The sequence below is a fragment of the Cibotium barometz genome, chromosome 32 (genome assembly GCF_041138505.1).
Source record: "Cibotium barometz isolate CiBa-2024 chromosome 32, ASM4113850v1, whole genome shotgun sequence".
In the NCBI taxonomy this organism is placed as follows: domain Eukaryota; kingdom Viridiplantae; phylum Streptophyta; class Polypodiopsida; order Cyatheales; family Cibotiaceae; genus Cibotium; species Cibotium barometz.
The window spans coordinates 38,699,602-38,719,975 of NC_141077.1; the positions used below are offsets into that span (position 1 = coordinate 38,699,602).

At 42.0% G+C, this 20,374-nt stretch overlaps 1 protein-coding gene across 3 annotated transcripts; it reads right to left on the minus strand.

The window, feature by feature from the left end:
* Window positions 1–647: 647 nt before the first annotated feature.
* On the minus strand, window positions 648–19,107 carry LOC147620176 (pentatricopeptide repeat-containing protein At3g26782, mitochondrial-like). 3 transcript variants are annotated; one of them, XM_086772373.1, is made up of 4 exons: window positions 18,774–19,048; window positions 18,576–18,694; window positions 5,133–5,491; window positions 648–5,038 (listed from the first exon to the last, which is right to left on the minus strand). In XM_086772373.1, the coding sequence occupies exons 3-4, from the start codon at window positions 5,171–5,173 to the stop codon at window positions 1,834–1,836; spliced, it is 3,246 nt and encodes a 1,081-aa protein (XP_086628499.1). In that variant the 5' UTR covers window positions 5,174–5,491; window positions 18,576–18,694; window positions 18,774–19,048; the 3' UTR covers window positions 648–1,833. The 3 variants fall into 3 exon arrangements, with proteins under 3 accessions (XP_086628499.1, XP_086628498.1, XP_086628497.1); XM_086772372.1 differs by having other exon boundaries at window positions 648–5,049; window positions 18,774–18,944; XM_086772371.1 differs by having other exon boundaries at window positions 648–5,491; window positions 18,774–19,107.
* Between the last annotated feature and the right edge of the window lie 1,267 nt (window positions 19,108–20,374).

Genomic DNA, 20,374 nt, shown 5'->3' on the forward strand with positions numbered 1-20,374 from the left:
CAGAGAGCAATTTTAAAGTCTTGCCATATACACTTACTAGCCTTTCCAAGAGGCTAATTGCACAAAATCAGAGAGCAATTTTAAAGTCTTTCTGTATACACTTAGTAGAAATATTTATACCTCATTTGCACTTCATTAAAATCTTCCTAATTCATCAAGGAGATGGCATGCTTTCCAAGAGCACAATATTACAGACAGTTTTAAAGTCTTGCCCTATACACTTTGTAGTAATATTTACACCTTATTTTCACTTCATATTTCTAGACTCTAGCACGATACACTTTTGGGTAAAAGTTAAACCTTATTTTCTCTCCACTCTCTTCAATTACATGGGTAGGTAGTTATAACCCTCCATACGCTTGCTAGTACCAATATTTGGTTGCATTCCGCTAATCCCATGAAGTACTAAGAATTGCAAAAAAATGGATGCTCAGCATTGCCTCACAATTAGATTGACTTAATCCATTCAACTAGTTCAAAATTGTAATTATGTTTTACTTTCCTTTAGAGATGTACTGCTAAATCAAACTTTTACATGCTGTGATGTTAACATGCAATACAATATTATATGACTAGCTCTCCTTAAAGGCCTAAGTTAGGCTTAAAAAGTTTTACACCTCACACTATATGTCAACAAGCCTTAAAACTTTAATTGTGAAACTGATAACAAATGACACCTCTTGTTTCATTTAGTAGTATACACAGTCCTCCCACATATCAGCACATGCACGTGTGCTGAAAGATATTTTTCATGCCAACTCACCGCAGTTTTCAAAGGAATGTTTACCGGCGTTCACAATTTTCCATAATTGACAAGCATCCATCACATCTGCCCATGCCATGCACTATCCCCACTGCCTTGTCAACCTGACCTGAATAACTAAAGAGATCAACCATGCATGTATAAAGCTGAACTACTGTTGCCAGCTTCCAACACACTGACAAAGGCACGATCATCTGTGATCTGATATGACAGCTTTTTGAAGCATCAGAGACAGAAAATCTAAGGCCAGAGCATCTTCTTCCTCCTTTGGCAAACACCAATATCAAGGTGGTCCAGAAGACAATATCACGATATTGCCAGTACTAAAAGACTTGTATCCTGCATGCTTTCACAATTTGCATGCATATTGTCAAACACCAATATCAAGGTGGTCCAGAAGACAATATCAAGATATGGCAAGTACTCGAAGACTTGTATCCTGCATGCTCCGACAATTTGCATGCATATTCACCAGTGAGTCTCTCAAATGCACCAAATTCAAAACTACCTTCCAATACTTGTAGATGGATGACTCCACCTTTCTGGCACTGCCAAGGTATACTGCACTGAAAGTTTTGATAATCTGGCATGAACCCTTGTCTCATTAGAGAGTACATTCCCAAAGCCAAACACCCCTCTCTTAGACGTATCCCAATATCAAGGTAGTCCAGAAGCACACATCATGATGGGACAACTGGTCATTGTGTATCCTCCAAGCTCCACATTTGGCATGCATGTCCACAGAAAAAGTTCCCCCAACTCATTCATCCTAGTCAAGACCTCACTTTACTACTTGTGAATGAATGTTCTACCCGTCTTCAAGTATACTATTTCACATGAACTTGTGTCCGTTCTCAAAGAGTTCGAAGGCCACTACAGCACCAAGTCAGGTTGGCTGACTAGGTTAGAGACTTTCCTGTTGAATCTGTGAGTACAATCCCACAGCCAGCCTGACTTCTTGCTTACTGGCATACCCCAAGATCATTGAGATCCCATCTCTGTGTGGTAAAATGAAACACGCAAATGAAGATGATGTAAAAAATCCTCATAAAGGACTCCTAATCCATAAATCAACACAAATCCCCACATGAACAAAGTCCATCTTCAAAATGGTGAATGCGATATATATCACTTATAATTATCTGTCGGCGTTCTGTTTTTGATATGATCTTACAAGCATTGTGGCAGTCTCGACAAGTTCTGATATTCTTACTAATCCTTAAGGTTGTGCCTTCGGGTGTACTGATAAGCCCAAAAGCTAAGGCCAACTTTTCACAATGCCCACACAAGGCATCCTCCTTATCTACATCTGGGATCAGCTTCAACACCAGGTCCAACTGCGGCATATAACCCTCTCTCTTCAGCTGCACTCTTAACTCTTTGAGCTTAGCGTGTATGTCGTTGCTCTGTTGATGAAATTTATCACCTACAATGAACTCATGTACAGTTTTGTTTACTTCAATCCAAGCCTTTCCAGGCTTTTTCTGGGCACCCATTGTTTTCCTCAAATTTTCTAATCTATGGACACTTTCCCACATGTGAGCATCGGCATAGATGTTCGACATGAGCACGAAACCTGTGGCAAGGCCGGGATCGAAGCGGACAACATGAGTAAAGCAATACCTTCCTAGCTCCAATCTGCTATGTGATCTGCAGGCGGCAAGCAAAGACATCCACCCAGCAATATCGGGTGGCATTGGCATGATTTCGAGCAGCTCTTCTGCCTCCATCAAGTATCCTACACGCCCAAGAAGGTCAATCATGCAGTTGAAGTGCTCAATACATCTGAGGATGCCATAGTTTTCTATCATAAGTTTGAATAACCGCTGGCCTTCCTCTAGAAAACCAGCACGCGCACAGGCTGCAAGAATAGAAGTAAAAATGGCCCCATTTGGCATAAAGCCCTGTTTTTGCATGTCATAAAGACACTGCAAAGCCAGGTGACAGTTGCCGTGCTGAGCACAGCCTGAAATAATTGCACTCCATGACACAAGATCTTTATTCAACAAGTCGCCAAAGATTTTACAAGCCTCATGCAGGCTCCCACATTTGGCATACATGTCCACAAGGCTTGTCCCGACTAGAGTGTCTGATTGCAACCCAATGCTAATGATTTGACCATGTATACACTTACCCTGTTCTAGTGCTCCAAGTCGACCACATACTTTCAAGATGCTAGAAATGGTGACACGATCACATGCAATACCTTCCCCTTGCAAGTTTTGAAAAAGTTGAAGTGCAGATAAATCAAGCTCATGCTCAGAGTACCCGACAATCATTGCATTCCAAAGGCCAACATCTCGATCAGAAGAACAGTCCAAGATTTTGCGGGCCACCTCCACCTTCCCACACTTTGCGTACATGTCAATGAGGGCAGTACCAACCACAACATCTGCTTCAAATCCATGAGTGACAATCTGATCATGTATCACCTTGCCCTCCTCCAAGTCTTTTGAAATGCTGCATGCTTTCAACATACAGGAAAATGTGACTTCATCTGGCTGTATGCCCTCATCTTGCATTTCACCAAAAAGTTGAAAAGCAGCTTGGCAATTCTCATGTTGCACGTATCCCATCATTAGCGCAGACCATGACACTACATTTCGAGTTGGCAGATTCTCAAAGACTCCATGAGCCTCTTCCAGTCTTCCACACTTCGCATACATGTCCACAAGGGCATTCCCAATGACTTGATCTAACAAAAGACCACTACTTGTGACTTCTATGTGCAAGATTTTCCCCTGCTCTAAATCCCTTATGCTGCCACAGGCTTTCAAAACACATGAGTACACAATAGCATCTGGCTCTATGCCCTCATCCCGCATCTGTTTAAAAAGTTCAAGGGCATGATGCCAGTGCCCATACTGAGCATAGCTGGCAATCATTGCTTGCCATAGCACTGAATTTCGAGTCTGCAGCTCCTCAAACACTTTGCGTGCCTTTTCCAACCGTCCAGCATTGCCGTATAAATCAACCAGGGCAGTTCCAACAAACACGTCTACTTTCATTCCATTTTGTATCATCTCTTCATGTATCAGCTCCCCCTGATCTATGGCTCCCATGTTGCTACATGCTCTCAAAATGCAAGAACATACCACAATATCTAGCTTTGTGCCATCCTGCTGCATTCTCTTAAACAAATCAAGTGCAGATCGGTTGTTTCCATGCTGAACATATCCAGCAATCATTGCACCCCATGACACCTTACTTTTATGAGGCATCTCATTGAACAATTTTTGAGCCTCCTCAAGGCTCCCACATTTTGCATACATGTCTATGAGAGCATTGCCAATAGCCATGTCTGACTCAAGTCGATTTCTTTGAATCTGCTCATGAACCAGCTTGCCCTCTTTGATTGCTCCTATGATGCCACATGCTTTTAAGATGCTCAAATATGTCACTTTGTCTGGTGTTATGCCCTCCTCTTTCATTTTATTGACAAGATCAAGGGCAATCAAGCCATGGCCTTGATGTGCATACCCTGCAATCAAGGCATTCCATGACACCGTGTCTTTATTAAGCAGTCCACTAAATATTTTATGAGCATCCTCCATGATCCCACTTTTTGCATACATTACAATAAGGGCACTCCCAACCATTATATCTGATTGGAGTCCCATTGTAATGATGCGGTCATGTGTGTACCTGCCTGGCCCAAGAAAATCTACACCACTGCATGCTTTCAAAATGCACAAAAATGTGTTTTTATCTGGGTTTAAGCCCTCGTGTTGCATACTCTCCAAAAGCTCAATGGCAGAGAGAACATGCCCATGGTGAGCATAGCCTCTTATTATTGCATTCCAAGACACCAAATCTCGACTCTGCAAATCATTAAAAACTTTGTGGGCTTTTTCCATGTCCCCAGACTTGGCATACATATCAATAAAAGTGTTGGCAATAGCTATATCTGACCCGAATCCCAGGCTGATGATGTGGTCGTGTATCAGGTGGCCCTGCATTATGGCTTTCACATTGCCAAATGATGGCAAAATGCTAGAAAGGAGAAGTCTGTCCGGCTTTATGCCCTCCTGTTGCATTCTTATAAAAAGAGCAAAAGCAGCACTGCCATTGCCATGCTCGGCATACCCTGCAATCATAGTTCCCCACATAATTGTATCTCTATTTGGCAAGTCATCAAACACATTGTGTGCCTCCTCCAATCTCCCGCATTTGGCATACATATTAATGAGGGTTGTTCCTACCACCACGTCTGCTTGATATTCACTTTGTACAACCTGTTCGTGTATCAGTCTGCCCTGCATCAAAGCTCCAACCCTGCCACAAGCCTTCAAAATGCATGAGATTATAACTTTGTCAGGTTCTATGCCCTCCTCTTGCATTTTATTGTATAAATAAAGAGCCTGCTCACCTTCTCCAAAGTTGACATGTGCAGAGATGATTGCATGCCATGTGTAAACACTTGGTTCCGAAACCTTGGTGAATACTAAGTTTGCGTCTTCTAGTTTTCTACATGAAGCAAACAGGCGAATTAGATGGTCACTGAAAACAGTGACTGAGTCTAATCCACTGCTTATCATAAGGCTATGCACTTGTCGGCACTTTGCAAGGTTCCTCTTCTTCATGCATATTTGCAAAAGATGGTAAATAGTATCCCGACACACTGGCGCTTCTCCCTGATGCAACAGGCCAGCAACAACAAGATCTCCATCTTCATACAGATCACTCAAAATTCTAGTAGATGATACATTTTGATAGCTGTCAGCCACCCTGTGAAATCGGAGATTTATAAACTCTCTCTCTCTCTCTCTCTCTCTCTCACACACACACACACACACACACACACACACACACACACACATATGGACGCAAGTGCATATGTGAGACTTCTATGCAGACCCAGTGATTCTTTCAAACATTAATGCGACGGAGTCAGGGATACAATGGTGTTGGGAAAAGCATAATGAGTGATAATAAAAGCTTAATGAGATCATGGAGTGATGAAAGAGCTATGGTGGTTCAAGATAAGCCATGGTGGTCACATGAACAAAAGTGTAATTAACTAGTACTTAATCCAAGATTAAGAGAGCATAATGACAGCACAATAAGGAGCATCACATAGCATATAAAATTCGTGTTTTTCTCATTAGGAGGGCCACCATTTTATAGCCAAAGTGTACATGCTTGAATGACATCATTGCTTACATCTCATCAAGAGCATCCAAGGCCATCTCCCCCCACATGGCTCCCTAGAATATAGCCTCCATGGAATCTTCTGAAACTCGCCTACTTCAAGTGGGGTTTGACCCTTACATTCACCTGGATTCTCTTCACATTACATGGTCCTTTTACATTTTATTGAGTGCTTTAACCTTAGACCATGACATTGATCATAAATTCCAACATATTCCAATACCCTCCCTTGATCATGGCATGGTATATTGCCCTCCCTTGATCCAAACATTACATGAAAGAAAAAGCTTAACTCATAAGGAGTATAGCTCTACAGTACATAAAAGAAATTAGCATCGCTCATAGGGAGCATAGCTTCTACATTGCGAAAAGAAAATGACATGACATGAAAAACATTCCTACATGAAAACATTCCTCTCCCATACCCCATCATCATCATAGCATCATCATCATCATATCCATGGGCATCATCATCATCTGTCATCTTTTGTTGGTCATGGAGACCCAACTCCCCATCAATCCCCCCTTGAGGGCTACATGGCCTACTGAGAGATATTGTGAGCATCATAAAAACACATAACCTACATCATCGGTGGTTAGAGGTGTCCATACATAAACATTTGGGTAAGAGAGGGCATAAACATTGTTGGCTTTAGAAAGCCCATTCTGCATCTACCGCTTCATCAAAAGAGGTAGTAACATTGTTGCATGCTTGGATTGCTTCTGCGGAATCATTCTAAGTGCTTACCATATTTGCCTGGTTGGTGTAACATTTGTCGGCGAGGTGACCTGGCTTTCCACATTTGGTGCATATTCGCTTTGGCTTGTCTTTGTGGTAGCAATTCTTGGCAAGGTGTCCTGTCCTTCCACAATGTGTACATTGGAGTGATTTGCCGGTTTGCTTTTGAACAAGGTATGCCTGGTTTGAGACAAGATCAATGGCTCTGCCTTTCAGCTTCTTCTCTTCTTCCAAGAGAACACTCTCTATTCCCTCTAAAGTGGGATCCTGCATGTACTTTAAGGTCGGCATGAGTGTATCATACTCGGATGGCATTGACTTTAGGAGGATGGCTATGGCATCACTCTCCTTGACTGGTTCATTGATGGCTTCGAGCTGGGCCATCAAGCTCTTCATGGTGTTGATGTGAGATGCAAGTGTCTCATCAATCTTGTACTCTAGACTGTAAAAGTCTACTTTGAGACTGATTTTGCTGTGGAGGCCTTGAGCACCAAAAGATTTATCCAGTGAATTCCACGTAATTTGTGAAGATGTTCCATTACCAATGTAATGTATATAACTATCTTCAACTCCAAGAGCAATGAGAGCTAATGCTTTCTCATCCTTGGTTTGCCAAGAGATTTCTCCTTCTCGTGTGGCAGGTTTAGGTATAGTGCCATTGACTATGCCCCAAACTCCTTCTTTCATTAGTAAAAATCTCATTTTGACTTGCCAAGTGTGGAAGTCATGACCGTTGAATTTCTTGATGAAAGAGGATGATATGTAAGTTGACTCCATGATTGGAACTGAACAATGCAATAGATTAAAAGCTAGAATCCCCCTTCACCATATAGATGCATGAAATTACTCAAGAATTCCCCAAATCCATAAGCCTTTGCATAGTGATAATAACGGGGCCTAGACTTGATCCTAGGTTTTCTAGTTTTGCTTTTGGGTTTCAATGATTTTTTGATATAATCTTCATTAGATGATTCAGCATCCGAATGCATGACTACAAAGAGATATTCAACTCAATATGCATATTAGAATGTCATCTCAATAGATAATTATATGATGATTAGTGGAGATGATTAATTAAAGAGGAAAAAACTGCCCCCAAAAATAGAGTGAGCTTTGAGCAATTGAATGAGGCTCTTCCCAAATGAGAAACATAAAATGCTTTAAACCAAGTGAGAACCAAGGTATTGGCTCTAAGCTCAGCACTCAAACATGCCAAGATGTTGCTTCAATCTCTGTAAATCTGCTCTGCAACACAGCATGTACTGTCACTGAGAAATTAGTTCAAACAGCAGCTACAGTGGACCATTGCTCATGAAAATCAACAAGGAGGAGCTTCATAGCATCAATGTTATGCTCATAAGAGGAATTTGCAAACCATTCTTTGTACAGCTCCAATTTGATGAATTTCGCAGCGCAGAGGCGGGCTGCTGCAGAGCAAAATTCGCCGCGTGTACTTCGTGGGAGCTCAAATGGAGCTAGGTGTAGAATGCGCCGGCTGTTAGCTCTCTTTTGAATCAAAAAGCTTGAGATTTGGTGGAGTATAGAGCTCACATGAAGCAAAAGACCAGCAAGGGGTGTAGTGAAGCTTTAATGGAAAGCTTGAAAAAATGAAAAACTAATCAATGTGGTTAATTACTATGCCTAGGGATAATCATGGCTCTGATACCATGTTGGGAAAAGCATAATGAGTGATAATAAAAGCTTAATGAGATCATGGAGTGATGAAAGAGCTATGGTGGTTCAAGATAAGCCATGGTGGTCACATGAACAAAAGTGTAATTAACTAGTACTTAATCCAAGATTAAGAGAGCATAATGACAGCACAATAAGGAGCATCACATAGCATATAAAATTCGTGTTTTTCTCATTAGGAGGGCCACCATTTTATAGCCAAAGTGTACATGCTTGAATGACATCATTGCTTACATCTCATCAAGAGCATCCAAGGCCATCTCCCCCCACATGGCTCCCTAGAATATAGCCTCTATGGAATCTTCTGAAACTCGCCTACTTCAAGTGGGGTTTGACCCTTACATTCACCTGGATTCTCTTCACATTACATGGTCCTTTTACATTTTATTGAGTGCTTTAACCTTAGACCATGACATTGATCATAAATTCCAACATATTCCAATAAATGGGCCTCAGCAGACACACAGCATATCACTAGCTATAGCAGGAGCTTCCTGGAGTTGGAGGGCCATGCATGACCTGCTGATATTTAACAGTATGTCCTGTTGGCCATCATTGGACACCCTGACCTGCTTCCCACATGGTGGCGGCTCAAGCACAGTTGATTATCTGATGGGATCTCCTGCCCTTATGCAACACATCTGTAAGTTCAGCATCTCACCCCCACCCATCGGGGCAGATCACACATATCTTACTTTCACCGTCTCCACCACCCCCCCACAAGCCCTCCCACCTCTACTTACATCCATATCCACTTTCACCACAACCTCAACTCAGTTTATGCCCATGATCTCTACAATCGCACAACCAGCTTAGACCGTTCTTCATCTCTCACCGCCATCATTTCACAGCTTACTTATAGCATTCACGAGTCTTGCCAAATCAGTTTCCATAACACCGCTTGTCCCACCACCAAATCGCCAATGGGTTCACAGCCCCAGAACAGATGGTAGATGATGAGTGTCATGCCTCACAGCATCACCTCCTCCGGGCTGTGCAAATGGAATGCAGAAATTGTTGGCTCTTTGACACTTTGGAATGGCCTATTGTGATGTACAAGATGCCATTTTTGGGACCCAATTTGGAAGCAGCACCGGAGCAGAGAGAGTCAGGTCACTATGCTCCTCTGGGGTGACCTCATAGTATTGTTCCAGCATTATGTTGTGAAGCAGGGTGATGGCATGATCAAGCTGAAGTGCAGTCAACATAGTTACAGCTTCATGGAAGAGCTCAGGGGCTATTGTTATGTGTTTTGTTTCCATGGTTTGACACCATTGTCAAGGTGGAGATCTGCTGCCGTCAGCACCTTGGATGTTTCACTAGGATCATAAAGCTCCCTAATCAGTACTACTTGTGGCTTGGTCCCACCGTGCCAAAAGTGTTGCCGGCCGATGGCCATCAACACGTAGAGGTGGGACACACAGAGGCAGGTTGTAATTAGAACTATAGACAAAGTGCCAAAGAACTAAATGAAACACACAATGAAGGACACTTATTGCAAAACATACATGAAAAGAAACAGCATTGTATTAAGTTAGCCTCTAGTTCATAATACATGTTAACCATCCATTCGGTTAACATTTCTACTTCACCATCCATCCTCAGTCACTGGCATACAAGAAGGCTTTATAGCCGAATCCTAAGGTGGCAAGTGGTGCTCTTTAACGGCCTATTCCGACGTGTGCCATATAATAATTGCTTATGCCTTGTTACTTCCCACCATAAGTATGACCTCCTAGGTTCTTGAACGAGCAGCTTAGGTGGCAGTTTATTTTTAGGTGTCTATGGCCGAGTTTTCAAGTGCTTTCCTATCCTAACAAAAGAGGGGTAAAATTAACAGGGGCATTCTCTCTTTCTTCCATACAAACCCTCTTAAACCTGATTTTAGGGTTAGGGCTGCTGATTTTTAGGGTTAGGATTTTCTGATTTTAGGGTTAGGGTTTGTCATGTGCATGCTCATTCACACGGCTGATCCTTGAAGGGCAACAGATAAAGAACAGTTTTAGAACCAGATTCAAGAGCTTGTGCAGCTAGCGTAGGCATGGAAGACTTTGTGGTGGGACCAGTTCCTGTCAGCCAGCATATGAGAATCTTATTACGAGGCGTCGGCAGCATGGGAAATATTCTTTGTCTAGGGATCTGGCCGACAGCAGGTCGGCCAGTCCACAAATGCTTCAAAGTGCTATATATAGCAATCGCATGGCTCATTGTTGGGTATTCAGTCCCTAGTGGGCTGAGTCAGGCATAGATTAGGTGTTTTGAACCTTTTTGAGGGGCAGCCAAAGGCTTGCCAAGATGTACACCTTTTTGTACTAAATGAATATACTGAAACTCAGCCATCTCTCTCTTCTCTCCATATCTCTTGCTTGCATTTTGCATCAAGTTGTTCCAGGATGGTGTTTAGGGCTAAAAGAAGACTCCTAGAGCTTCTGCATGTGACATTGGTGTCAGAGCATTAGGCTCAACAAGGCTAAACACCATTCAGTCCCAGATGAAAAGTGCATAGTCCAAGGAGAGTAACACAAGACATGGAAGAAGTTCCCAGGAAGTTGGTTGGTGGTGTTCCACTGCCAAGGTATGTACCTTTTGTACTTTATGAATATACCAAAAATACAACTCTCTCTCTCTCTCTTCTTTGCATTTTGCATCTATTTGTTCCTACGAAAAGTATTTAGCGTTGAAAGAAGACATAGAGCTTCCGCACATGGCATTGGAGCATCATGCTCAGCAATGCTAAGCACTGATGGTGTCCCAGATGAAGGTGCACAGTCCAAGGAGAGTAACACAGATGGTGTCCCAGATGAAGGTGCATAGTCCAAGGAGAGTAACACAAAACATGGAAGAAGTTCCCAAGAGGTTGGTTGGTGGTGTTTCACAAAACCCAAGGGGAATGGCAGCCTTGTGAGTCAGATGCCACTTGGGACATACCAGGAAAGGCTTTTAGGAAAACGGTTCCAAGGGATGATGATCATCCAAGGGGTGGAGTGAGGAGCCACACTCAATACTCAAGAAAAGAAGACCAAAAAGAGTTCACTGACAAGGCATGAAGGGCCAGGGGACAAGTGGAACACATGCACAGATCTTCACCAATGTAAGTGTGACATGCGTGCGGAAGCGTTTTCTTGATTAACGCTAAGCAAAGAAGATTAATGCTAATTCTATGTTTAGCAGACACAAAAGAGAAGGAGAAATAGACCTAATCTACTATATATTGCCAAAACATGCTATATATACAATGATCTTGTTGATTCACAGCTTCATGATGCATACCAAAGATCCCTTCAGCCCTCTACTTCTAATTGAACAAGAGAAGCTCCTGCTGATCCACCGTTGTGTCCTTGTTGCCTTGCAGACTTTGACAAATGAATCATCTTGATCTTTGAATGATGATTCTAATGAATATATATATATATACCTAGATGAATTCAGGAACATGCCCAAGTTCTCCTTTTAGGAACGTCGTGCATGTTATATACTCATGATCCTATTTAAAGGAAAAAGATAGAACTTCGTAATTGAGTCAGTTTTGCCTTTTTAGCCCACAAAACTTTGTCCAAAAAGTCATATTTCGTGTTCATAATGTGTCCAACTTGTGTCCCAACCATTGGGCTATGTCCCCGGCACTTTTGGGCATTGTTTGGGCTACCAAAACTGCTCAAATTGGGCCATATTCTGCCTCTTATCTTGCCCATATATCTGTTGTGATGAGAATAAGTATATCCATGAGCATCAGGATTAACGGATGCACATGACATCCTCTCGTGCTAAGCTTGGAGCACTAGGGTAATCCATACACCTTTGCTCCGATTCCGTTCTGGTCTAATTGAAGACTCCATTTCATATCCACCGGCTCGATCCCCAAGCTCTCTAACTTGGTCTTCAAGTTGCATCAGGTGCCACATTTATATTTGGCTTATCCACATTTGCATCAACATTCCTTGGTTTTCTAATGTAGGAAATTATGTACACATGTAGGATGAGAGCCTAAGCACATGATATGGGGCATAGACTTGGGTTTATGGGCAGCCCATGTGTGAAAGTTCCTAGGAGTAAGTGACTATATAAGTTCCTAGGAGTAAGTGACTATGTAAGTCACTTATGAGACAGTTTGTATACCTTTTTGATATCTTTGATACATGACCATATAGCTATCCCTTGCCTTGAGCAAGCTTCCATAGTGAGCTTCTCCCATATGAGTGGTGACCTACACCCTTGTTGTTTACTCCATGTGATGTGTGGGCCTTCTTCTTGCAGTGGTATCAGAGCTCTTGTTTTGATCCATTTTTCTTAAATTCTCTTGATTTTCTTGATCTTCTTGATGTTCTTGAATTTCTTCCAAAATTTTCTTGGAAATCTTGATCCTAACATGGAAATGGTTCATGTATGAATGTTGTGATCAATAGAAGTATTGAGAAATTCTTGGATTTCTTGATTGTTTTGACCTTTCTTGATTTTCTTGAAATTTCCTTGGATTTCTTGATTTCTTGGCAAAATTGCATAGTTTTGATGATTCTTGATTTGGAGTGAGAAGATAGTATCAAATTTGTGTTAGGTTGGATGAATTTGGGAAAAGTGGTGATGATGGAAGCTTCAATTGAACGAGATGGGACTAAATCTGAGGCGGGGATCTTTTTTTTTTGTGAGAAAAAAAAACTGCATAGTGGAGCTATGGCTGCCTGCGCATCTAGGGTTTGATGCAGGTCTTTCTTCCGATGCCTTAGCTCTGTCCCTACCCAGCCTCCTCTTGCCACCCATGTCTAAGGTGTTTAAGCATTCTCTTGCCGCTCATCTTGGAGGGCTGCAAAGGAAATTGCTGCTCACTCGGTAGATTCCAAGCTGGCATTTGAAGCACGCAACAGGCACAACAGCCGGCACACAACAAGCAGATCAGTGTTTGTTTCCTCCATAGTGCTGCTCACGGCAAATTCTGAGCTGCCATTTGAAGCACGCAACAGGTGCAGCAACCAGCACACAACAGGCTCATTCTGAGCTACCATTTGAAGCACGCAACAGGCAAGTTTAGAATCCAAGGGCAAAGGTTTGGACTAAGTCTTCACTGCCATGTACCTAATCCCTCACCATACCACTATACCAAGGCACTCATGGCACGGTGAGTTCAAGACACTCTCCTTGGCCTCTTCTCCTTATTGCTAAGTTACCCTCACCACATATCTAGATTTCTACTTATGCAAGAATCAAATGGAAGCTTAGAAATGGATGAGAGTGTAGATCACTTACAATTGAATGCATGAACTCATGCTATACAAAATCACGGCATATCTCATATGATTTCCCTTTTGATCCATGACATGATCCATGTAACGTAGCTCTCCAATAGTCTCCCCAACATCAACCATATGCCATTACCATGGCATCCATGTGAGTATAGGCAATCCAATGAATAACAATCATGGCATAAGCATCAAGTATGCGTATCCATTGACATCCCAAACATGTTAGAAGCTTTGAATATCATGAAATGTAATCCCAATGGCATTTGGTACCCAAGAATGACATCAAAGAGCCAACAAATAGTAAATCCCATAGATCACATGCATCTCATGTAACCGCTCCCTACGGGAGGCCTACAAATTGGAAGATAAAATACACATTATTAGTTTACTTAACCAATACAGACAATGGAACAATACTTGCAACATTAAAACTGGTAATGACAAAGAACACTTGACACCATCATTGGGGCTGGAAGCCCCCCCCCCCCCCCCCCCAAATACAGTTTGTATTTCTTGGAGTATTTATATGTACTAGTGTTCAAGGGCCCCAAGGCCAGATTTCTCCATAACATGGAGTGAATACAACTGAAAACAATAAGATTTCTGTTGATGAAGAATTGGTTGTCAGAGTAGACCAAATCACAAGCAGTCTCCCACCTTCGCTGGGTGAACACCCGCCCCTCACTGGTCTTCCGGGACTGTGCACCAACAGGCACGCTTGTACTAACGCCTGGCAAGGTGAAGCACCGCAGAGGGAGTGATACTTGGAAGTTGGTGCTCCCAAGTAAGCTTTGCTCCCAGTTTCCCTTAAACCCCATTGACCTTCACTGGCTCCTCTAAATGTGAGGGCGCGGTTAGGGTACTTATGGGAAAAGATCACCATCCCGGTGGCCTTCCATGGTGAAGGAAACGGATGGTGATGATTACCTACACAAAACTTAGAAAAACAACATTTAAATTTAATATTATCTGAATTTGAAATACAGAAACAAGTACCTGATATAGATTCAAATTGGGATTTAACGTGAGGAGACTGTCCCTCCTTTAATGCGGTGCAGACAGCCGTAGTCAGTGGGTACTGATGGCGAGCACAAGGGCAGCAGCAGCCAATAGGTTGGATGGCGGGTACCCCAACAGACAGCAGCCGACGGGTACTAGAGCAGCCACTACAGGCGGGTATTGGAGCAACCACCATAGGCGGGTGCAAGGGCAATAGCCGGTGGGTATAGGGGCAGCAGCAGCAGCCCGTTTGATGGCAGGTACAAGAGCAGCAGCCAGGCGGGTACAGTTGCAGCTGTAGGCGGGTACAATTGTAGCCAGGCGGGTACAGAGGCAACAGCCAGGCGGGTACAGGGATGGAGGCGAGTGTTGATGGCCGGTACATGTGCAGCAGCCGATGGCGGGTACAAGGGCAGCAGCAAGTAGCCGGGCTGGCGAGTACAGGGTAGCAACAAGCAGGCCAAAAACCTTTTCCCCTCCACCAACCCAATCAGCACCTCTCTTTCCATCCACCACTCCCTTCCCACCATCCACGTGCTAGAGAGAATTCTTCCCATGCAATCCTTCATCTTAAATATTATTAGGCTTTAATTAAGAGTTTATCCTTGGGCACCCACATTGAAAGGTGTCCATCCATTATTTTAAATATCTGTGAGCATCCAACCTTACAAATATTAAGGTTTACACTACTTTATAGATTTTACATTTGAGGAAGGCCAAAAAGGCAATACTTACCACCTATTCACATGCCACACCAACTCGCCAGCAAACAGCACACCTACAGTACACTGGGGGTGTCCCCGTCCAATGTACTGGCACGTCATAGTAGGTAAACACACGAAAACAAGTCATGCGAAAACAAGTTTATGCATGTAAACATGAATGCATGTGCACATGTAATGGATGAAATCTCCCTTTCATGAAACTTGTACCAGAATTTCTCGTTGGGCACAAAACTAGCATGACAGAAATGTGAAGTCTTGGTCTTCCTATGGAGTGATAGTCCCATCGGCAAAACACAAATCTTGGCACGGGCCTTTCTATGGAGTGACAATCCCATGGACAAAGCTCGGCACAAATATCAGTCCTACCATGGAGTGACAGTTCCATGGGTAAGACGCAATCCTTGGTCTTTCTATGGAAAGACAATCCCATGGACAAAGCTCGGCACAAATATCAGTCCTACCATGGAGTGACAGTTCCATGGGTAAGACGCAATCCTGGTCATACACAGATGGCAGCAAACAGGCTCCCGTCCATATGGCACAATACTGGTCACACACGGGTGGCACAAAACTGGTTCCTATCCATGTGACACAAGATGACTGACCCTTTCACATGGGACACTGGCTTGGCCACATGTGAACATGATACAAATCTGGCCGCTCTATAGAGTGACAGTCCCATAGAAGTGGCTCCAGAAATGGAGATGGACCAAATGGTGACATCTCACATCTTCATGAGCCTTAATCCAACTTGGTGACTTGAAGAAGCATCAATAGTTTCATTACTCTTCAAATGGCATCCAAGTGCATCACTTGCATTCCGTATGCTTGTATGGCTTGATTGCTTCTTAAAAACACAAGTTGGATCAAATCTTGTACCGGAGACATAGTTGACCAATTTTGGGTTCGGTACACTATTTGAGAGTCATGGATGATTATGATAGCGAGGATGATGAAAGCTATTATGGGGATGAAGATTAAAATAATACCGATGATATTATTTGCAATGGAAGTTATACCACGGATGAGGAAGATTGCCTTGAAGAAGATACTTCCAATGGAGCTAGAGACAATCATGAAAATTCAACATGTATGGATAAAGATCAATGTGATGAAGACTATGAGTATGATCTTCAAGGGCATTTGGAAGATATGGAAGATACTTATGCTTACAAGAATCAAGTTGGCTAAGATTCTTCCTATGAGATCCCTCATAGCAATGATGATTGAATCCATGAAAGTGAAGTTGAATCTTGACTCAATCAAGGTGGCTACAATTCTTTCTATGAGGTTACTCTTAGCAATGGTGATTGGAACCCAATTGAGAGTGATCTTACAAACTCAAATGATGAGAATAGCGATGAAGAGGATTTTGATGACATGCAAGCAAGAAGCAATGAGCAACCTTCTTCAAGCATATATGGTGTACAAGGACAAGGTTTCTCTCAAGCAAGGTCAACCGGAGACTCTTCATTTTCAAAAGCAATGGATAGAAATGCCTATCAAAGGCCTTTATCAATTGAGAGTCAAGACAAAGGACAATATGCTTTTAGAGACATAAGGATTATGGAACATTATGATGCAAAAGCAAGATTTAGATTTTCCATGATGTATGGACTTTTACATACAAGGTCGTTGGAATCAATGAAAGTGCAAGCTTTTCTTGAGTATATGGTATCTACTCAAGTGAGCAGTTTATGGTTCAAGAGAGAAGAGCCATTTACATAAATATTGTTTGCATTTGATGGTTTCTCATTTCAAAGGAAGAGCTAGATCTTGGCGGTTGAAGGAAATGCACAGCTATAATTGGGATTGGCAGAATTTGGCATATGATGTTGTGCAATACTTTGTGACCACCCAAGAGCAAAAGTGCTTTAGAAATCGATGCATGGTATTCTCACATGAGGACTCTCTATCTAGCTATATGGAGAGATATTGGTACCTTTCCTTCTTCGTTCCGCACCAAGTTTCTTGTGGTAACTTATCTTTTCTTTGGGTTGATATGGAGTCATCTTCAAGAGATATCGATATGCATGAGATGATGAAGTCCATATGTGTTATGGAGGTGGATGGTTTTGCTTTGGGCACTACACCTTCTATTGATGCATGTATCCATGGGTATGATGACTTTGCAGAAGAGATGGATGCCTATGTTCACAAGAGATTGGATAGTTGTGGAGTAAGTGACTATATAAGTCACTTATGAGATAGTTGAATACCTTTTTGATATCTTTGATACATGACATATGGTTATCCCTTGCCTTGAGCAAGCTTCAATGGTGAGCTTCTCCCATATGAGAAGGTGACCTACACCCTTGTTGTCTACTCCATGTGATGAGTGGGCCTTCTTCTTGTAGATTCTCAAGTCATTTGGCATACATGTGTTCTTTAATGCCACATTTAAAGCACTTTCCATCGCGCATTGATGACTCTTTTCACCGTTTGGACAGCCCATAATTGTTGCGGTTAACCTCTAGCCTCTTTGCCAAGCCATCCTTTCCATCCCCGGCATCTTTGGGCACATGTTTAGGTCCCTTTTTTAGTCACAACCAGCCCTATGTTTTCCCTTAAAATGAACCTGAAAGGCGACTTGGTTTCATTGTCAAGGTTCTTTAAACAGTGCTGTCCAGCCTGTTTTCAGGGCAACTAGCCAACTTCGGCACCTGTATTCCACACATGTGAGTTCCTGCTGTCCTATATGATGCCTGGGATCTGTACGACCAGCTTGGTGCAGTCCAAAACAACCTGTATGCAAGCCAACTAGCCCTATAGCAGTCGACCAATGGAGAAAACAGCCCTAGAAGAAGTCAACTAGAAGAGATGAGCCACCAGTTGTCGTAGACAGGCACATATGAGGCTCCAGATGCAGTCAACCATGAGGTATAATATAAGTACCTTCCACAAGTCAGCCAGCTCCAACAACACTACAAACCCTAGAAAAACTCCATGCCTAGAAGAGATAGGGCCTTCCTGATTCAGCCCATGCTTTTCTAGGTGTCCACATACTAAAACAGGGTGTCCAGGTGCCACACATGCAGGGTCCCGCCCAGCCCTCATGTATCCACGTGTTTTAAAATTCTGGTCCAGCTTGTAACACTTTTTGGTCTCTCTCTCTCTCTCTCTCTCTCTCTCTCTCTCTCTCTCAACAGAAGAAAAAAACCCTTCAAAAAAACTTTACAAAATCACAAAACACCAACATTATTACCCACAAATTGAAAATGCCTACTGATAATGGCATTGAGGAATCTAACATAGAGATACATAGTACTCACAGAAAGGGAGACGAACTAGGAAGCTCTGAAGGCCATCTCAAGGTGCCCAAATCAGCTTGAACATCCTTGATGCACTCCTTTGATATGCAGTGCACACGATGAGAACATTTGTAGCGTTTCTGCACCCAACAACCAGGCAATAAAGCCAAAATCTACAAGATTCCTGCTATGATCAAACGCATCGTGAACCACGATTACCTTTTTGACCCTCTTGTATGACAGTTCTGCAGGGATTGTATGGAGAATTACAGTTTCTCTTTTGCTTGCTCCAATTGACCCTGTCAGGGAAGAGACGCAAGGCAGCGAGGTCTCCATTCTGGACCACGGGAAGCAAAGTCAGAAGGCTCAATGTTGTGTTTGTGTCATGGCAGCCGTAGTAAGAATTCTATGCATAGTCGTACTTCTGTTTTGAGCAAGGGGTCACATTTGTAGAGAAGGCATATGCATGCATGTCTGAACGGCTCTTAGTAATTGAATGTGAACACTCACATCATATAGTTTGTGAGTTGGTACCTTATGAGGATAAGAGTTAATCCTAGTCACTTGGAAGATCTTGATCTTATCATGAAAGAGCCCACTTTTTAATCTGCTTTTCTAGTAGGATTTCATTGAGGGGATCTTGAAATCATGACTACGGGTGGTTATTTGTTCTCGTTTCCTTGAGATAATACTCTTGATTGTTTGGCAACTATTCATTTTATAGGAAACAAGCAATGTGCAGTCATCAGTACATCGAGTTCAGTGGGTGTGTAATGTTAAATTTCCAATCTATAAAAGTTGTTTCATTTCACCAAACTGATTTCATAGCTTTGTAATATGCGCATTCTAATAATGGGCAGCAACAAAAGTGCAATTTTTGTTTAATGCTATGTAAGACATAATTTTAGAAATAGAAATTTGATTTGAGTACTTTTGTAATGAGCATATTAAACGTATTTTTTAGAAATTTGATATATGATTTTAGAAGTGGATTTCCTTGAAATCACACGAATAATATTTGTGTGTATATTTATATATAAATATTAAAACCAGAATTTGATGTGGGTGGAGAGTTGGTACATTTCTCTCCAAAAATTACAAAATCCTAGGAATGTGCCCTTGATTTTGAAAATAAAAATTTGAGTGAGCACTTTGATATTAATGAGCATATGAGATCAGTTTTTGAAACTTTGATTTGATTTGAGAACTTAGTATTATGAGATCTATTTTTTTTAACTTTAATATTTTGAAAATAAAAAATTGAGTGAGCACTTTGATATTGATATTTGAGAACTTAGTATTATAAGATCTGTTTTTGAGCACTTAGTATTATGAGATCTGTTTTTGAGCACTTAGTATTATGAGATCTGTTTTTTGAGCACTTAGCATTATGAGGATATGAGATTTGTTTCTGGATCTTTGATTTGAGCACTACTGTTACTTTTTGAAACATAGAGAGAAACTCTTAAAACACGTGCCATCCACACAGAAACAAAAATAACCCATCCCACCTTGTTTTATTGTAGGATTTGTGAGGCCCAGATGAGAAGAGTTTGCTACTTCTTGAAACGTAAAATATGGAGACACATGTGATCTAAACAAAGACAGAAACATGAATTGGCATGACCCCTATGTGGCATACATACACGATAGAGCAATGTATAGCCTCATAATCAAGAAGAGAAAGCAATCTTTCACACAGTAGCCTCTATGCTTTTTCACATGTTATTATTCGAGTGCAATCTTCATTGCATTAGTCTAAGCTTCATCGCAGTAGTGCAAGATTCACAATTTTGGTTTTTTTAAGTGCATTTTATTTG